The sequence below is a fragment of the Peromyscus leucopus genome, chromosome 1 (assembly GCF_004664715.2).
Source record: "Peromyscus leucopus breed LL Stock chromosome 1, UCI_PerLeu_2.1, whole genome shotgun sequence".
NCBI lineage: Eukaryota > Metazoa > Chordata > Mammalia > Rodentia > Cricetidae > Peromyscus > Peromyscus leucopus.
The window spans coordinates 20,388,625-20,409,228 of record NC_051063.1 but is presented as its reverse complement, the minus strand read 5'-3'; the positions used below and the strand labels follow the sequence as shown (position 1 = coordinate 20,409,228).

The following is a 20,604-nucleotide window of genomic DNA, read 5'->3' as shown; positions in this document are numbered from 1 at the left end:
GGTGGTGAGATATATAAAACCCCAACCGGGACCCTAGCAAGGAAGACAGTGTCTTAAGAACTTCCAGAACTGTGTTTATGAGGTGAGGTGTATTCCGACCCACTCAGGGATTCTGTCCCACACAGAGCTTTGGGTCTCTTATTACCTGTACAGTTTAGTTACTTTTCTAAATTTCATGGTATGCTTTGCCCAATTCCAGACACAAGTGGTCAGTGAAACCCACCACTCACGCCAATGACACAAACCTCCCTGTGTCTGTATATCCACTCAAAACTAACTGCAGAGGTAAAGATGCAAAACAACTTTTGAGACAACAGAGCTGCCACAGAAAAACTTTGAAGTTAACTTACAAGTCAGTTTTTAAGTTTGAGAATAATTTAGTAAATTTATATAATTAGTAAAATTATGAATGCCAAGTGGGGGGAGGGAAGTGAATGAGTATGAATCTTCTATTCAAAGACATAACCTTGTAAACTATTCATTCAAAACACTCTTAAGTCATTCATCTAAAAAATATCATATGTTTAAAAGGACTGCATTTGCCATTCTAGATGTGATTACCAAACTCCTGCACAATACCGCACTCGCCTCTCTTGAGAAGCTACATAAGTGGATGATGATGGTACCCTAGGGCACAAAACTACTATGGCTCCTCAAATGCAACCCTGGATTACTAAACAAAAAAAAAAGTTCTCACTCTACCTCCAGAAGTTCAGACACATATGAATGCTTTTGCCTGTGTGTGTGTGTGTGTGTGTGTGTGTGTGTGTGTGTGTGTGAGAGAGAGAGAGAGAGAGAGAGAGAGAGAGAGAGAGAGGAGCAGCTTCCCTTTCTTCTCTTGATGCCTCGTGTCACGTTCTCAGTGTGGGAAGATGCAAGCAGAGTGTCTTCCCAGTCTCACGTGGGGCCCTTACCATCAGCCTCCGCATCCTCTCCTTCTCAATCCGCTCCGTCTCCTTCTTTTGCTCCCTTTCGGTGTTAGCATGCCAAGTGGCCACTGCTTTGGACAGCTTCTGGATCTTCCCAGCCACAGACCGATGATATTCCTTAAAATCTTTTGCATGTTGCAAAATACTGTTCAGGTATTCCTACAGGGTTCACGAGAGGGAGAGAGGGAGGCTTTGGGTAGGTACACTTCCCAGTGAAGCATCGGCATACCCAAAGATGCCGCAGTGTGCACAGACATCACTCAAAGACCACAGTCTGTTGATGGTGGGGGCCCTCCCTGAAGCCTTGGCCATACAGGTCACGGGCTCCGGGCTAGTGTGATTGTGAGCCTAGGCAAGAGTGGACACCTTCACTCCATGGTGTGGACATCCCAAAACGGGGAAAGGCAAAGACTAACTGGGCTATAGGCTAGTGGGAAGAAAGACTTCCTTCATCTGTATGCTGTAAGCCTAGGGAAGAGATGCCGCCCTCACCTCCAGGGTGCGGTCACCAGCAATGGAAAGAGCAAGGACAAAGGCTGACCTATAAAACCTCAATGAAAAAGTTTACAGCGCATTGTTCTGTCACCCTGAAATAAACATGAGGGTTCTGGGCATTTCCAGTGAAAACCACATTTCTTCTGTTCCAACTTAAATTTAGAACTGTGATGCAAAATAAGTTTATACAAAGCTGAAACTGCCATATGTAATCCTAATTCACTTTTCGGAAGGAGGGGAAATATGTACCCTACTTACACTAAAATCTTTCATTTTTTTTCTTTTTCTTTTTGCAAAAGGAAACTAAGTTAGGCACTATATTAAGCACCATAAAACAATCATGAGACAAAAACCAAATCCTACATCAATGTTTCCAACCCTCTAGAAAGGAACTTTTTTTAAGATCTGCCCCCGTGAATCCTCCAGCTGGGCCCTTCAAAGAGCCTAGAATACTATAGAAAAATAACTTCCCCTGGGGGCTAGGAAGATGGCTCAGCAATTAAGAGCACTTGTTCACCTTATAGAAGGTATGGGTTCAATTCCCAGCACCCATCACATTGTCTCTCAAAACCACCTGTAACTCTAGTTCCAGGGGGATCCAAAGCCGCCACCTTCTGGCCTCTGTGAGCATCAAGCAAGCACAGGGCACACAACCACATATGCAGGGAGAGGGAGGGTAAGGGAGGGAAGAGAGGGTCAGTGAGAAGTGTTCCTGCCTGGAGTTCCTTCCTGGGCTTCCCTTAATGATGGACTGTTAACCTGCAAATTAAATAAGCCCTTTCCTCCCCCCACGCTGTTTGGTCAGCCTTTATCACAGCAACTCAAAGCCAAGCAGGGCACTCTCCCATCTCTGAAATAATGTCTCTGTACTATAGAAACTCCAGGTTACTTTTCTGTTCGATGACACCCATCCCCCACTCCAACCTGGAAAACATGGGGCACCTCTGACCAGGAAGGGTATGCAAAGGTCTAAGGACCTGGTGCTTCTGCCGACGCTTCCTCTCCTGCTCTATCTTCTGCTGCTTCTCCAGTTTCTCCGTCATGCGCGCCTCTCGCAGGGTCTGGCGCTTGCTCCGCTTGTAAGCTTTGGAATTGAGGGCCGTCTCCAAGGTGGTATCCCTCCGCATGCAGGCCACCACCTCCTGTCTCAGCTATCAGGAGAAGAGCAGTTAGCGTTAGCGGATCCCTGACACCAACAGAAGCCAGGTCCTGGGCCCTGACCTCAACTCAATGGAACAGAAAGGGGACTCAACACACTTTTCTCAATCCCATTGTAGCTGGCTGGCTATTACTAAAAATAAGAGCTGAAACTGTGCACATTTAAATGGGCAATTTTAAAGATGGTATAACTCTTTTTCCCTCGTAATTCACATCAAAAACAATTTTAGTACTGTAACAGGAAAAAAAATGAGGATGCTGTGCTGGGCTTGAAATAAAGTTACTCATTTCATTTAATTATCATAATGATGTTACTTAGTCAATAAGCCCTTTAATTTTTTTAACTGTCATAATATCATTCTTTTATTCATCTACAAGAACAAGAGAGTTACTGTCTATCTATGTTCCAAGTAACAGCAGTAACTCCAACAATATAAATTCATAACTTCAAATAAATGATGGGAAATACCAGTCTGGGTTTCCTCCCTCTCCGGTAATAATGTTCTTTAGCATTTAAATCTTATGTTACATCATGGATTTGTTTTAGCTTTTCATCATAAACAATGTAACTGTATTGTATATTATATGGAAGTAGGCAGTGGGAACTTGGGGGTTCACCTTATAATAATCATTCAAATGAACCTGAAACTGGCATCAGTCCCACCCCATTGACACAGGAAACTTCATAGAAAATAGATTTTCCAGTAATATCGAACAAGAAGTAGGGAGCAGCAGGACTCCAGGACAGAATCACATCTCATACTTGAGAACACATGCTTCTAATATACATTTGACAAATCTGTGTCAAACACTTTATCCATTCCTATGATAAAGTTCCCTTTAACTAAGATGTAATGGAACCATTCTGTTTCTTCTTCTTTTTAAATTTAACCTGAAATCTGCTCTCTGAAACCCTAGCCAGGCAGCACCCAGATACCAGATGCCCTTCCATCACATGCCACCCCGGAAGTGAAATGTGTACTTGAGTTCATAGACAGGGGCCTTGTGATTTTGGTCAGATCTTCCAACAGGCCAAATTCAACACTTCCAGACTATGCTTACTCATTAACAATCCACTCTGCATGCCCTGGCACATTAGCACGACCCATGTGACTGACAGAAGGTGCTCCTGGTCCCCTTTGGTTTAGACAGGCAATCTGTGGACGGGGACCAGCACACTTTGACAAAACTCAGCCAAGGAAAAATCAGTTCTGCTGCATTCCACTCCATGCCTACCAATTCAGAAATCAGAAAATAGACCATTATACCAGAGCTCAACAGAGAGTTCTGGGAGACAGTAACTCACTAATTAGTCAATGTGTGAGTGAGTCTGATGTGACCAAGTGCCCCTGAGTTAGGTTTTGATGAATAATTAAGGGACATGACATTGGTTTTTTTTTGTGTTTCTACAAGCATGGGCTAGTGATTAGGAAAGAGACAATCATGATTTGTTTCTGGGGTCATGGCTTGCTTTGCACATTTGGGTTTACCAGGAACGTTATCTATCTACCACCTCCTTGGTTTTCCTGGGAGACATGAAGGCAAGTCACAGCTCTCCACAATCTGTTGTCATGGTTTTCATCCACAGTACCAAAACGCAATAACTGATCTTGTACAGGAGGAAAAATGTTTCTGATATACAGAGGGGGGGGAGGAGAATAATAAGTAGTTCATATTCATTACTTTCAGCTCTGAGCCGTCAGTCTAAAGACATGCTATTTTACGAAGTTCCTAGCTTTACAACAATATTGAGCAGACTCGAGGAAGCTCACAGATCACACTTTAGGAACAATTACATTGATTTCCTACACCATGGATTCACTGGGGAAAAGGTATTACCTGCCGTTGGAAATTGAGTAGCCGAAGCGCCTTCAGTTCCACAGTGGCTTTGGTTCGTAAATCTGGTGGCAACGAGCCAGGCAGACTTTCCAGTTCTTGTATCCTATGAGCTATGCGAGCCTGAAGTCTAGATGGAAATAAGAAAGAGGGGGATGGGAACAGGCAGAAGACTTAGTCTTCTATGATCAACAACAGCTTTGGGTCTAGGTTCCTATATTCCGCACACTGACAGTCGATTTCTAACATCCAGTTGGGTTTTCTTTTCTTAAAAGAAAAAAAAAAACGTTTACACATATTTACTTGCTGAGGGGCGGAGAGTGCACACGCCACAGCACGTGTGTGGACAGAAGAGGACAGCTTGTGAAGGTCAGTTCTCATTCTGGGAGTGAAGGCCATAGATGCCTTTGGCTGATCAGCTATCTCACTTGGGCCCCAACAAGATTTTCTAATGTTAACCAAGAAAAAGCTACCTTGGAACTCCGGAAGACATGCGCTTCACACTACATAACACCTTAAATTTCTATGTAGCTTCTCTCTAAGACCTGGAAAGGAACTTCATGCTACATTGAGGGGACAGGGGGGGATTAGACACCCTTGCTTGCTCTCAACAGAGAGAACACATAGGAGGCAGTCTGGCTAGCTGCCCCACTCCCAGCCTGCCACGGTATGCAAAGCCGAGACCACAGTTCTTCCTTCTGTGCTGAGGCAACAGTGACTCCAGTAGCCAAAGCAGAGTGGCAAGTGCAGTTTTTAGAGCTGGGGCCACAGAAGTCGGCCAGCTCGAGACATTCCGAGAGAGCCCTGCCAACCACAGCCACTTCCTCTGTGTGGTGCTTGGGTGAGAAAAGCTAGCAAACCGGGCATCTGCAAAAATCAGGGGCAGCAGTGAATAGCATTTCCTGAAAGGGATGCTGGGGTTTCTCATTTTAGACACCATCGAAAATATAATTGCAAGTACTTCCTCCTAATGAAGGCAGACTGGAGAAGAAAAGGCGTCTCTCTCTCTAGCCCCTGGCTGCTATGGCTCTGACACATATAAACCAGTTTCCAGCCTTACTTTTATAAATACACCCCACTGAAATCCAGTTTTAGAATAAACTCCTCCCCCAGTTTTGGGACAGAACTGAGAATAGAATTGAAAAGAAAGAAATGATAATAAAAGTTAGTAATGAGTTAACCCAGTAAATATTCACTGCACTAACTGCATTTAAAGAACAATTTTGAATTTTCAACACACACACACACACACACACACACACACAGAGGCACATGTAAATAAATGCTGCTGTGGCCCCACGTTACTAATGAGAAAATGGAAGAAACATGTTGACACCTGTACTGGCTGGTTTTCCGTGTCCACTTGACACAAGCTGGAGTCATCAGAGAGGAAGGAGCCTCAGCTGAGGAAATGCCTCCATGAGATCCAGCTCTAAGGCATCTTCTCATTTAGAGATTATTGAGGGAGGGCCTAGCTCATGGTGGGTGGTTCCATCCCTGGGCAGGTAGTCCTGGGTTCTAGAAGAAAGCAGGCTGAGCAGGCCAGGGGAAGGAAGTCAGTAAGAAGCTCTCCTCCACAGCCTCTGCATCAGCTCCTGCTTCTGGGATCCTGCCTTGTTTTGAGTTCCTGCCCTGGATTCCTTTTGTGATGAACAGCAATGCTGAAGTGTAAGCCAAATAAACCCTTTCGTCCCCAACTTGCATTTTGGTCATGGTGTTTCGTGGCAGCAATAGAAACCCTAAGACAACACTGGAGGAATCCAAAATAAAAACCTATATTACATAGATTATTATTCAGTTGGTTTTTCCCATCTATCTGTGTGGCCCTAAATGTCCAAATAGGCAAAAGAAGTTACACCTAAACATTGAATGTATGAAGAGAAAAATACAGACACACACACACAAAGAAAAAAAGGAAAAATGAAACCAGGTTTTACCTTTAAAACCACTCTGCTTTGTAATCTTATTATCAAGATCAAAGACTTAGCTACTGCAGTGGTGTGAGATGGTGTCACCCCCAATTTCATTATGTTACATCCTTGGTTCTAGACTCCATGTGTCCTTTTCTTATTTGAATATCCTAGAACTTACACTCCCCTGAGTATTTTGGTTCGGGATGACACGGTGAGTGAGGTACTAAAGTCAAGGAACGGCAGCTTCAGATTCCATCTTCCAAAGGACAGGCTCTAGGATGAATAAAAGTGACTACAGGACACCTGGGCTGACAGAGCTGAGACTGACTGACCCACCCTGAACTGAGTGGGAAGCTGGAGCAGAGCGCAGAGGGGGAAGTGAGGGGCGGGGGTGGGGCTGGTGGTAATGGAGTTCGGGGACCTGGGCCACTGCAGAAGGTAGGAGCCAAGGGTGCGCTTCTCCCGGCCAAGACTGCTTCTCCAAAGGAGAAGTGGTTTGTGGGTGCATCCCGAGAGTGCCCGACACAGGAGAATCTCTTTTTCAGTGGAAGAGAGGATGAAGGACAAAGTGCAAACTCAAGAGAAGAGGAGGAGGAGATTTTACAGCAAAACGATACATCCTCAATGCGACACATGGGGTGGGTGGTAAGGTTACAGGTTGGGGAGTGGGGGGGTATGGGTGGGGGGGGAGGGCTAGCACAGAAAACTCTCTCTCTGTTGTTGTCCTGCTTAATGGAAATCTTCATTTTAAATAATGCTCCTCTCCAGACAATTTCATCTTCCCATCAATGGGATTCAGCAGGAAGTCCGATAAAGAGAGTCAGGATTCTAAACTTCCCAAAACAGCAGCAAGATGTAATCCTGCCTGACTGCAGGAGACTCATTTAGTGTCCTCACGAGCACAGAAAATTGAAGCAGAATTAGGTCACACAGGTTTTTCATACAGACGGAAGAGTAAATCAAGAAGGGTTACTGCTCTGGCAAGGAAAAGAGTTCCATTAAAGGCAACAGATATTTGTTCGGGTCCAGGGGAGAAGTTTATGATTCCTGTAGGAGAGTTATTTGAACAGAAAATGACACTGGTACATTTTGTTCCTTCAAGGAGCTGAGTGATACTTTAAAGAGCGAGGGGGAGAAGAAAGGGAACATGTGTGACTTTGGTGACTCTTCCGGCAGAGTGGCTGGAGGCAATTTTTGAGAAGGAATTTTCAGGGTTGTGATAGCGATGAGGGCAAGACAAGGAAACACACACACACACACACACAGAGAGAGAGAGAGAGAGAGAGAGAGAGAGAGAGAGAGAGAGAGAGAGAGAGAGAGAGAGAGAGAGAGAGATGTAAGATATACATACATGTCTCCTAAACCCATTTCCGCACTCAATTCTGTTCCACACTCAAGTCTGGTGTATATCACAGATGCCTTTCTCAAATAAACTCTTCTAAGTGGGAACTGCATCCTCCATGCAAATATTTGTTTACAGAGAACTAGTTTACATGTCCGTGTGAGCTCCTAAAGTACTCTCTGATTGAACACAGAAGGAAATGAAGTTCTGTATAGAAGGGTCAAGAACTGGTACCAAAAGATGGGGACTGGGGGGTGAGGGGTGAGTGCAGCATGCAGAACTGATACCAGAGAAAGAAGAATAAATTCCTATTTCAAAAAAACCCAAACAAACAAACAAAGGTGAGTCAAAAGGAGAGCACACAATCTAAAAGGGAGGTAAATGTTTTCAAACCCAGGGCTGTACAGATCTGAGGCCAGTGCATACACAGACAGAAACTCACTTAAGCTGTAACCAAAACAAGAAGGTTGGTGTGTCAAAATTTTATGATTTTATGGCAAATTGAGAAGAGCAGCCAACTGGCTTAAAGAAGTATAACATCCTAATAATTTCATTCCATTTCTGGAAACAAGGACCAGAGCCAAAGAAATGAAGATGTTAAGGGATTTCTGTGGCATGATACTTTGCTCTGTCAGAGCCTATGAAACCCCAAAAGAGATCTGTTGTTCGGACCTTATTCAGATCTTTAGCCAGGTGACAAAGGTGCACTAGCCAGGCAGAGCCTAGTGACCAGGGGGGAGCCTAGTGGGCTAGCCCATCACAGGGAGAGAGCTAGCCCATCACAGGGAGCAGGCTAGCCCATCACAGGCAGCAGGAGAGAAACGAATCCAATACCTGTCCCGTATGAATGTGGAGAGATTTGATGTAACCCCTCTGATGATAAACTTAATCTCTGCCATTGAATGATGTCTTTATAGAGGCAGAAGCCACCTATTGTTCCATGACTAAACAAGATAAGGCATGCCCCTCTACGGCTGCCAGCACAAGTGCATTCTTCTCCACATGGCCATGGGGACACTCAGGCCAAAGGTACCAAAACCTTGCAGCTTCAGCTTTACAAAAGTGAAGGCATTTATCAAATGATAGTATTATGAAAATGACTATTCAACCACATTCTGAAATTCACGTGATTTTTAGTTGTTTTAATTTTTGAGATAGAGTTCCACTATACACCCTAAGCTGGCCTTGAGCTCATGATTCTCCTGCCAGAACATTCCATGTGCTGAAATTCTAGGTATGCAATAAGAGAAACTGGTAGATATAATTTTTTCTTTTTCTTTCTTTCTGTTTGGTGCTTCGAGACAGGATTTTTCTGTGTAGCTTTGTGCCTTTCCTGGAACTCACTTGGTAGTCCAGGCTGGCCTCGAACTCACAGAGATCCACCTAGCTCTGCCTCCTGAGTGCTGGGATTAAAGGCGTGCGCCACCACCGCCTGGCGGTAGATATAATTTTTATTAACATAGGAGAATGGGGCAGGTGAGATGGCTCAGTAGGTAGGGGTAAAGGCACCTGGCCATGGTCTTAATCTCCAAAAAACACATAGCAGGAAGGAAGAGAGCCAACTCCCACAGGACCACATTTGTGAGGTAGCACAGACATGCCATAAATAAATAAATAATCAAATAAATAGAGGGAATAAATGCAATAAAAATTTATTATAGGATGATATAGGTTACAAATGTTTTAATGCATTGAAATAGGCTAAAAAAAAAAAAGCATTACTTAATACTTTGGAAGATAATCCATTAAGCTCACACTTCTAAAAATGGCTCTAAAATGAGATTATAGGAAAGCCCTGTAATTAAAATTCTGGAAATAATGACAAAAAAAATTTAGAAGTCCACAAAGCAGTTTACATGCACATGTATGCGCGCGCGCGCACACACACACACACACACACACACACACACACACACACACACAGTGGCTGAGTAAGAGAGAAAAAGCCAGATGTCACATAAAACGTCTAGGTACAGAGAAGGTCATGAGCCAACAAAGCTCCCAGCATTTTTGCAACTTCTGGGCAGGGCAAACGCATAGCAGATTTTAGGCCAGGTAGAACTTCAGAGCCACCTCACAATTCTCCTCTTTCTTCTAACTGACCATCCCCCAATAATTACTTATGACTTTCTTTACTCAACAATATAATGAAGATATGGCGTCTGAAGAGGTTTTAGGCCCTGGGTGTCCTTATGTTTGACTTTATGATCCACAAGTATTTCCCCAACAGACTCTGCCTGGCCCTGATGCTCAGGTGTACATGGCAACTAGAAAGGACAGGAGAAATGTCCCCACTGATGACCAGCAACAGAAATGAGAAAATAAAGCCATATTTCCACTCCAAAAGACAACCCACATCTAATACCTGGTGTTACTGGGATGTCTCCAAAACAACTCTCCACATCAGTTATATTTTATTTAATTTCATAATAAGCTGCATGCCTTTTAATAAAGATTAAGATAGTGCTCTTAAAGAGAACCCAAACACTGCTTAGCATTCTCTAATTTTTAACAATGGATTTTCTTTTAATTCAAGTTATTTAGAGGAAAATAATTGACACCAATATTTCTGAAAGTTTCCAAAATATATTACCTTTTCTGACTCTATGGAAAAAATACTATAATATTTTTAACATGTTAAGTCATAGGAAAGTAATGTAACCTGACGAAGACAACAGAGCTGTTTCTCACAGAATATGCTTCCAGGCAGGCTGCAGAACCTGAAATCTTAGCTTTGTTTCATCATAGAACTTACTGGACTCCGTTTTTCATGGTTGTTAGCCATTTGCTTAAAGGGTCTGCTAAATAAAGCCTGTGGACCAAATCTTGTCCACAGTTGCTTTTCTAAATAAAGTTTTATTGGAACAAAGCCAAGACACCACAGTCTATGGGTGTTTTCCCACAAAAAGGGCAGAGCTGACTATCTGTGTCTCAGACATATGGCCCTGTAAAACATTAGATGTTTTCCATCTGGTCCTTTACAGGAAAAGTTTGCCAATCCCTAATTTAGACACAACTGTGTCAAATCAGGTGACAAGTGTCTGGATTAAGAGTTTAACTAAGGATCCCATTTGAAGACATAGACCTAAGGCTTATCCCTAAAGCTGGGCCAACTTCTGTGAATTAAAACAGAACACATTGTATCAATCAATACAGTATGCTTTTTAGTACCATGAGCTGGACCAGTATTCTGAAGGATGGACTCAGACAAGCTACTCAACATGACTGTCTTAGTCATCAGTTGTTCAGGAACATACTGACAATCAAGGACAAGCTATTTCATGACTCAAGCCTGAGATGGACCACCCTGAAATTAAGGAACTTTGGACTGGGCTTTTGATCTTTGAATTCCCAGAACCTGGCAAGTGGATGGGACAGATAAAGGTTTCTGATTGAATGAGAGAGAAGTCACAGTTTGTCCTACTCAGCATCGTGGAAGGACCCACCCATCAGCATGTGAACTTTCTCTACAACTGTTCTGAAATCACTGTCACGGCATGAGTCCTCCTCTGGTCTCTCTTCACCCCTCCTGGTGTCCAGTACTACTAGAACACTGCCCTCTGGGGCACGTCAGTCAGCCCTGGGCCCCGGTAACGACCTGGCTTGATCACCAGCAGTACCTGTACTCTCGCTCCTGCAGGATCTCCACAGGGTCGAGGCCTTGCGGTTTCTGGATGGGGCTGATACGGCTCTGCTTCTGTTGCAGCTGCAGGACCGGAGATGGCTGCCCTGGAGCCGACTGCTGCACCGAGGGCCCGGGTACAGCTGTGGCCGTGGGCTGGGCAGCGGCTGGGGGTGCAGGCGAGGGTCGGCCGCTGGCTGCCGGGGCTGACAGCTTCTGTGGCGTGCTCTGGCCACTCAGCAGCAGCTCCTGCCCAGGGCCTGTGAGACAAGAGGGACATGGGCAGAACAGGACAGAAGGAAGGACACCTGCTGACCATGCTCCTCCACCCCTCAACCACTCCCTTGGGCTGGAGACCTCCGGGGTCTTAACCACCAAAGAGCTGACTAATGGAGGGCACAAGAGAGGAAAAGGAAGGAGGGGCAGAGGTGAAAAGGAAAACATAATCTAGTGTGTACCCCATGGGGAAATGGCACGCACTAATGAATATTGTCAAAAGCATCCAAAAAATGACTCCTAGCTGTAATAAATCAAGGAAATGACAAGCTGGTTTTTAATGCCACATTCTGGGGTGAGTTTTTTGTTGTTGTTGTTTTTATAGACTCACAGGTGCACTCAAACTTTAAAAAAGAGAGTTCTACAACAATCAGATGCAATGGGTGTGGCCCTAAAGTTTCACTTTGCAAACTGCTACTAAGGTCTCTGCCTCAAGTGCCGGTGCTGGCTGTGGGATCCAGTGCAATGCTGGGTGTGAGATCCAGTGCTGGCTGTGGGATCCAGTGCTGGCTATGGGAATCCAGTGAATAAGGTTAAGGAGTTCACTGGTCTGCTGGCAACTGAGAGGCTCACACTTTTTCCCTTGGTGCTTCTGAAAGCTTACTTCGGTCTTACTTATAATGAAGCCCAGGAACTAAATTTTACTCTAATTACACAGTAGTAAAATATTTCTGAAACTATTCAACATTTGGGGTAAAATATGCTCATTTCCCCTAATGAAAATTAGCGAATACTAAAGAAGGCCATTATTTCCTCTTATTTTCAGATGATAGATGCAATCTTTATCCTATCTTGGAAGCTTGGTGTAGTAACACAGACCTGTATAACCAGCACTTGAGAGGTAGATGCAGGGGAATAAAGAGTCGGTGGCCAGCCTGGGCTATTAGAGAGCTTGTCCCAAAAAAGCAAAACAAATCTTTATTATTGAATTCAGTTTCAGCTATTTTTCTGCATTAAGCTTTGGGAATTTCAATTAACTGCTAGATATAGATCTAAAATAAGAATTGCTTCAACTCTCCTCCAGGTGAGTTCTCAGTTTTCTTAAAATTAAATACAATTGCTGAAGCTACCAGATGAGTTAGTAAATTTAAAAAAATTAAAAATTAAAAAATTAAAAAAAAAAACGAAGAATCTCAGTCAGCAGATGCTAAAAACACAAATAGGCATTCATCCAAGTATTTCCTATATCCTTCCTAAGGAAAAAAAAGTAAAGTCATTAAGCACAAAAATCAGTCTAAGACTTCAGAGAGGCATAATAATTAACCATACAAAGGCATGCATTATAGAAAACGGAATGCATTTCTTCAATTTCTGACAAATGCCATTTAGAAAAAGACTTAAATGACAATCCAGAGAAAGCCATAAGCAAACATTGTGACACGAGGAATGTGAAGAATTAGTACAAACCGCTCTGGGAAGTATTAATATACGTGTGTGCGCGTGTGCGTGTGCGTGTGCGTGTGCGTGTGCGTGTGTGTACCTCCATCCCAACAGCTGGCACAGTCTGTTTTTCTTTTCCTTCCAATAATTAGGTAAAATTCCCCAAACAATACAGAGCTAGATACATTTTTTTCTTAAGCTAACTTGTAGTCTTGGTCTTCTTGGGGATAGATTAAAAAGAAGTTCTGGAGTGAAATGTATGGATCTTTATTTTTATGTCCAGGATGCACCATCATATAAAGTTTTTTTTCAACTAAATTCTTTAATTTTTGTTTTCCGAAGGGAAGATCTTTTACAAAGTGCACATATCTTCATTACATGTTTTAGTTGGAACTTTTCTCATGCATATTTAAGAAACCAATTTCTCAGCGTTCAAGTCCAGGGTTGTAAACACTGGAGAGAGTTAAGCAGGGAAGTTTTAGAATACCTTTCTTTAGAGGTCTCTAAACTAGGGGATGTTCTCCCTTTCCACTGTTTTATGTATGACTAGTCAAACGACAGAAGATATAGATTTCTGACATTTATCTTTAATTTTTAATTACATTCACTGACTTGTGGAGGGAAGGGACAGGCATCCCAGCAGCGCACATGTGGAGGTCAGAGGTCAACTTTCAGGAGTCGGTTCCCTCCTTCCACCATGTGGATTCTGAGAATCAAACTCAGCCTTCAGGCTTGGTGGCAAAAGCTCTTACCCACTGTGCAAGCAGAATTAACTATATTAACAGTCTAAGTATTCTAATGAGAAGTGTACTACTTTTAAGATTCTCAAAACACAAAAAATTTTTTATGAGAAGAAAATTTGGTTGTTATTGGTAGAACAGTATCATAAGGATTACTTAAAATTCCACTGTTAAAGTCTTTCCCCTCGTTTCTAAGTTCCCATAAACTGAAACATCCAAAGAGCACAGCAACAGTGGACACATGTCCCAGCCCCCCTCCCTGCCACCAACCCCGTTCCATAGCATCACTGCCTGGAAACAGAGGCAGGATGCAGAAGTCTGCCTGGCCTGGAGGTACATTTAAGTCTAAGTCACTGTTTTGAAAACTGTATTTAATCAAAGAAAGGTGTTGTCAGCTGGCCATTTTTAGTCTGCCTATCTCCAAGACAGGTCTGGTATATACCTGGTCAGCCTTACCCAATTACTAAAATATAAAGACGTTGTAATCTGGTGGCTTCATCCTTAATATTGAGAAACAGAAACCCCACCATGGACTTACATATGCCAACGTCTAACTTAACGCCACTAGGAGGGGCTAGAGGGCACTTGCTCTTGCAGAGGACCCAGGTTCGATTCCCAATATCCACATGGCATCTTACAACGCTCTGTGACTCCAGTTCCAGGGGATCTGACATCTCTTCTGACCTCCTCAGGCACCACACATGTGCATAACTAACATATACAGGCCAAACACTCATACACATGAAATAAGATAACTCCTAAAAAACAACATGAAGTTACCCAAAATAAAAATACAGTCTTAGCTCTATCAGCCACTGGCTGTGTGAAGCTGACCAAGTCACCAAGCCCTGGCATCTGCTTCCTCATCTGCAGAATGGGGACAATAATAATAACAACCTCTTTCACAGAGTGGCCACAAAGATTCAGTTATCTGACTATAGGCTCAACTTTTCGTCTCTATGGATCCAGGACAAGGAGGGAAAAGTCCAATTTAACTACTGTACGCCACACGACAGGAAATCCCCTGACATAGGAAAGCACTTCCAGAGTTTGGGTACCATATTAGCTGGCAGCTAGCTTGCGGAGGATTCTTTTCTGGGCCAAATTTCAAAACATTTCTCTAGTTTCCTATAACTCAGCACAGACGCTCCTTAGGTCAATGGACTTGTCACGTGCATCCTGCCGGCTGCTATCAGGGCCACTCCCAAGCAAACTTACTTCCTAGCTAAACAGAAAGTCATTTACTATGGGGGTCTGTTTTCACCTCTCTCTGACTGGCTGTATAAATACTTTCTTTTACAGAGACCAGGAAACTCAATGCAGCTCCCTGCACTCGGATTCAGGATGTGAGCCCCTTCTAGTAGGTTCTGTGCCTGTCCTGCAGGAGATTTACAGGCAGCACTGGACTCGGGCCACAAACACCACCAGACAACCTAATGCCTTTCGCCACACCTTCAAACTGAACAAAAATTGAATTTTTAGCTCATCTCATCCCCTCTCCCTAGTATGAACAATTTAGGCTTATGGTCAGTATTCAAAAAGGCCTTCTGCCTCAGCCCTTACCTTAAGGAGCCAAAATGGAGGCTGTACGGCCTGGCTCTCCAGAATGTGGTCCCAACTTGGTGGTGCTTGGTGGTGGTGGTGCAGGGGATGATGTTCAGCGGATACATCCCATCCCACCACACCTGATATGAAGTAACAGGGCAACACACACACCGAAATACCTATGCCTCACCTGTACAGAATTTCTGTGCATTCAGAGGCCACTCAGCACACAGGATAATTATGCAAATCACCACTCTGCATTAAATAGGAATGTAAGTGATTTCTACAGGTTGGGGTAAAAAAAAAATGAAGTAAAGAATATTTAAACTGAACATATCAGAAAGTTTCAGATGCCAAGAGGGGGGAGGGGCAAGCCTTTAAGATGGGGGAGGGGAAACACTTTCTTCTTTTACCACCGTAAGATTGTTCCCTCACTTCTCCAAACCACAACTTTTTCAGTTCTTGTTTTTATACTGCTTTAATCCCTAAAAGGAAAAGAGAATCAAAACGAAAAGAGAAATGTGCCTTGGTCTGGAGTTCTGCCCACATGAGCAAGGACAGGGCTCTGCTTGAGAAGCGGCCAGTCACACACACACACACACACACACACACACACACACACACACACACACACACAGCAGGAGCCTTCTCCGGCACACATGCTCAGTGCACAGGGCACCCTGCTAAGGAACAACGTCACTTCCTGTGAGTTCTGCCCTGGGATAACTGGGGGGAAGGACCAACCCAGTGCAGTAACACATTCTCTTCTTGCATTAAGTACACTAGGAAATGGGATGGAAATTTAAGAACCTCCAGAGGAGTGCATGGCCTAAAATGTCTTTTTTTTCCTGAAAGATTGGCAGCACGTTTATGAGAAAATGTGCTTTTTTTTTTTAAGGGAGGAGGGGTATAAAACATGAGTCAAGTTTAATACTGACTTAAAAAAAAAAATCCTTGCACTATTTAGGCTTATGGTAAATGCCAATAAAAACAAATGCCTTCATCCACTAAGGGTGTCTGTCCTGTATCAGATTTCTGCACAGGTTTTGCAGGATGGACACTCCTGTTAGCAGCGGGGATGTGTAGCTCTAGGAAAGAGATATCTTTGTCTTCTTTTACCCATGGCGTCCTTGCCCACTTGAACAGAAAGCAATATATACCCACATATTTCCATTTCCTACTAAGCATGACATCTGTAAAATACAAAAGACATGAGCAGTGGGTAATAAAATCAAGTCCCTTCGGTGATAGGGATGTGATAAGACAGGCACAGACAAAGAGGTGGGTAATTAAGAAGGGTACCCCTCTTGTGGAAATGGCCCAGAAAATGTACGCACAGTTAGGTTCAGTAGACATGAAGTATTGTTATCTGGATGTACTCAGGTAATAGAAACTTCACCCTTTAAATCTCACTCTTTCATTCATCTCCATGACTAGACCCTTGGGTGGAAAGTTTTCTCAGATGAAGAATTCAACATCCTACCTTCTGTGGGATACTTCCATGCTGAGTTGAGGTCACTGAAAAGCTACTAACGCCTTTGGAGGCCTATAACATGGCAGGTGCCACCCCAAGACAGGCTTCACGCACCATGGATTATGCTCACATCCCATGATGCTACCTCTCGGGAACTTCACTGTGTTCCCTCCTCTCTCCCAGCTGCCAGCTATCCCGCTGTAAGCGGCTGCTCCCTGCATTAAACCTGGCTGTTCAAATCACGCATGCCCTAAGATGCCGGAAACAAAGATGACCAATTCTGTTAACACTGCGTCCAGAGTAAGAGCGAAAAGAAGCCGTGACAGGAAGCTGCGATCGGCACTCTTAATGCGCGAAAGAGCTGAGGCACCCATACTTTGCAGCTCCTTTCCCTGCTCTTGAGAATGTGGGTCAAGAAGGCAGCCTTTGGGGGAAAGAGTCAAGAACCGGAGCTCTCAAGTCACAAGTGCTAGGGTCTGGACCTAGCTGCCGTCCGTGCCACAGAGACAGCATGTGCCAAGGACGCTACAGAGCACGGAAGCAAGAAGGTTCTCAGTGACTCTAAGCTACATATACATAAAAGTTTTCCTATTTGACCAGATTCTCTAGAGCGTTACTTTTACAGTTTAAAAATCTACTGAGGGTTCAAACTGTCATTTCCCTGCATGGAGTTTGGGGTACCCTTTCATGTCATACTGTTTGGTCCCATATTATCCTCCATCTATCAAAAGGCTCCCTGATAGTCACACAGAAATCTGGGTATGAAATAATATTTTTTTTCTTTAAAAACTCAACTGCTAAACTGATAGTGCTGGTGCATGCCTGCAACCCCAGATCTTAGGCAGAGATAGAAAAATTACTAGGGGTGCGAGGCCAGCCGGGGCTTCAAAGGAAGAGAGCTTGTCTTAAAAACAACACACACACACATACACACACACATACACACACACACACACATACACACAAGGAAAAAAAAAGATTGCTATGTTCTCAAAGTTTTTATCTCCCCAAATTCCTATGCTGGAATCCAAGTCCTCAAATAGACGGTATTAGGAGGTAGAGGAAATTAAGCAAAATTGGGCAAAGCTCTCACGACTGAGACCAGTGACCATGTGAAAGGCCACAGAGTTCCCTCACCCTGTATACTGTGGGAGGGTACAGCACAGGTGCCTCCTATGACCCAGAAAGCAGCGACTCACCACATGCTAAATCTACTGACACCCTAAGGTTGGAAGTCCCAGACTCCAGAACTATGAGACACAAATTTCCCTAATTTTGTTTTTGGTTTTTGTTTTCTGATAGATAGGGCCTCATGCATCCCAAGTTGGGATTCAAACTCACTCTGCACCTGAGGATGACAGTGGCCTTTTGACGGTCCTACATCTACCTCCCAAGTGCTAGGGTCATATAGGTGTATGCCACAGCTGGCTTAAAACACCATTAAGATCATTTATTTTCTTGTGTGTATATGTGAAATGTGTAAGTGTGTAAGTGTGTGTGTGTGTGTGTGTGTGTGTGTGTGTGTGTGTGTGTGTCATGTAGAGGTCCGAAAGAATAGGTGTTCTTCTCTATCATTCTCTGCCTCGTTCCCTTGAGATCTCCATCTGAATACAGAGCTCGGCTGGCAGCCAGCAAAGATCAGCAATCTTCCTGTCTCCCTACCAATCCCTCTGTAGCAGGAGTTTTTGTGGTCCTGCCTGGCCCACGGTCAGGACAAATCTCTCTCACCCACCAGTCCCGCAGCCGCTCAGACCCAACCAAGTGAACACACAGAGACTTACATTGCTTACAAACTGTATGGCCATGGCAGGCTTCTTGTTATCTAGTTCTTCTATCTTAAATTAACCCATTTTTATAAATCTATACCTTGACACATAGCTCGTGGCTTACTAGTATCTTACATGTTGGTACTGATAGCGGCAGCTGGCAGCGTCTCCTGACTCAGCCTTCCACTTCCCAGAATTCTCCTCTCTCCTTGTCCTGCCTATACTTCCTGCCTGGCTACTGGCCAATCAGTGTTTTATTTATTAACCATCAGAGCAACACATTTAACATACAGAATATCCCACAGCATCCCTCCCCTACAGTACCCAGATTACAGGTGCACACAACCACACCTGATCTTTACAGGGCTTCGAGGGACTTGAACTCAGGTCCTTTTGCCTGCACAGCAAGCACTCTACCCACTGGGCCATCTCAGCCAAGAGACTCATTTCTAACGTTACCTTCCTGGTATGTTTTTGAAATGAAATCTATCAGGAAAGGAACACAAACTCAAAAGTTAGAACATTTTAATAAGACAAAACAAAACTACCAATCAGAAGCCTTCCTTCTTACTCCGGTTCCTAAACCTAGGACAAATATCCCAAATTCCTTGTTCTCACAGTGATGAGATTGTCAGTTTGCCCAAATGATTGACAGCCATTCATGGGAAATGGTACCAGTGTCTGGGGAGCATCACACTCCCCACAAGACAAAGCCCTCAGAGCTAAATTGTAAGCTCTGTTTATCTAGTTCTTTCTAGAGATTTAAATCGTTGACTCATCGATTAGGGAAGAGAGTCACGTATGTTACCGCATGCATTTGCAGGTCAAGGGACAACTTTAGGGAGTCATTTCTCTCCTTCTACCTATAAGTAGTTTCTAGGGAAGGAACTCGTGGTCCATCAGGCTTGCAGGGTAAGTGCCTTTACCAAAAGCTATCTTGAGATGCATACTAGAGATGCGCCCTTCACAGAGGAGCACTCTAAAGCCCCTGCACCTCTGAGTTCTATCAACATGAAAAAGTTGTGTCTCCAGAAGGCCGTGCAAGGGACTACACCATGGCCACCCGTTGTGTAACATAGCTTCTCATTCTTAGCCCAGAGTCTCAGAAACAGGCCATGTGGGTCTGTTACTGATGATTCTATCATGCAAAGCCTTTCACAATAATAATAATGAAGATAGAATGATAGTCGGGATTCCATATCTGTGAGTCCCAACTCTGAATTCAACTAACCACAGATAGAAAACACTTGGGGGAAAAAATGTATCTGTACTGAGTGGCTATAGACTTTTCCTTGTCATTATTCCCTAAGCAATACAGTGTATCAACTATTCAGATAGCATTCACGTTACAGTCAATATTTCTCATAAATAATCTGCGGATGATAAAGCACGCAAAAGGATATGCATAGCTTAAATGCAAATGCTACACCACACTTCATATAAGGGCCTTGAATATAACGGATCTTGGTATCCGCTGGGGTCCTAGAAGCAATCTGCTTCAGACACAAGGAATGACTGTAATTTGAAGGATAATCACACCTGGGAGATCTACTTTATATTCTCATGCCAGAAACGGCTTTGTGTCCTCTGAGAAATTGGGAAACCACTTCCTTCCGAATGGTGAGAATTAGATACATGACCCCATCTCCTCGTGGCTCCGTCAGAAAACTCAAGTCATCTTTGAAGCTCAGCCACAGCAACTGTGGGGGGCTCTTATGGGCTCCCCATCCCTCACCTGGATTCTTGCTTCTTTAAAAAATTTCCCACGTGTCTGCTTCTTTATTTGATAATTTTTTTTTTAACAACAGGTCTCATCAAATGCACAAATGTTTTTCCAACAAAAAGGGTAAGAAATAAATAAATCAACAAATACTGAAAGACTCAGTTGGGGGCCAATTTGAGCAGGGAGTTTTAGAGATGGATACAGAGGAAACAGGGGTTCCTAACCTGGAGTATATTTGATGGGCTTCCAAGCAACCTTGTACCTCTTAAAAGAGAATGGGAGATCATGGGAGAATGCGCTTCTGTGCTTTCTCCCTAGGTTCCCAGTTTCCAGGAGGGTCTCTGATTAAGAAACACTGCTCTAGGATCATTTAGATAGCAGAAACCAAGACTCTTAGCCCCATCT

The 20,604-nt window shown here is 43.7% G+C and overlaps 1 protein-coding gene across 9 annotated transcripts in view; it reads right to left on the bottom strand.

Moving 5' to 3' along the window:
• Smarca2 (SWI/SNF related, matrix associated, actin dependent regulator of chromatin, subfamily a, member 2) overlaps positions 1 to 20,604 on the bottom strand; it is a 171,474-nt gene that overhangs the window by 124,900 nt on the left and 25,970 nt on the right. For all 9 annotated transcript variants that reach the window (XR_005091453.1, XM_037205442.1, XM_037205454.1 and 6 more), the window contains 4 exons: positions 11,294 to 11,555; positions 4,422 to 4,548; positions 2,402 to 2,575; positions 915 to 1,088 (listed from right to left, as the gene is read on the bottom strand). Coding sequence is in view for 8 of the 9 variants with exons in the window: in XM_037205442.1 (XP_037061337.1) it covers positions 915 to 1,088; positions 2,402 to 2,575; positions 4,422 to 4,548; positions 11,294 to 11,555 (737 nt within the window). In the remaining variant the exon portion in view is untranslated. The remainder of the gene's footprint in view (positions 1 to 914; positions 1,089 to 2,401; positions 2,576 to 4,421; positions 4,549 to 11,293; positions 11,556 to 20,604) is intronic.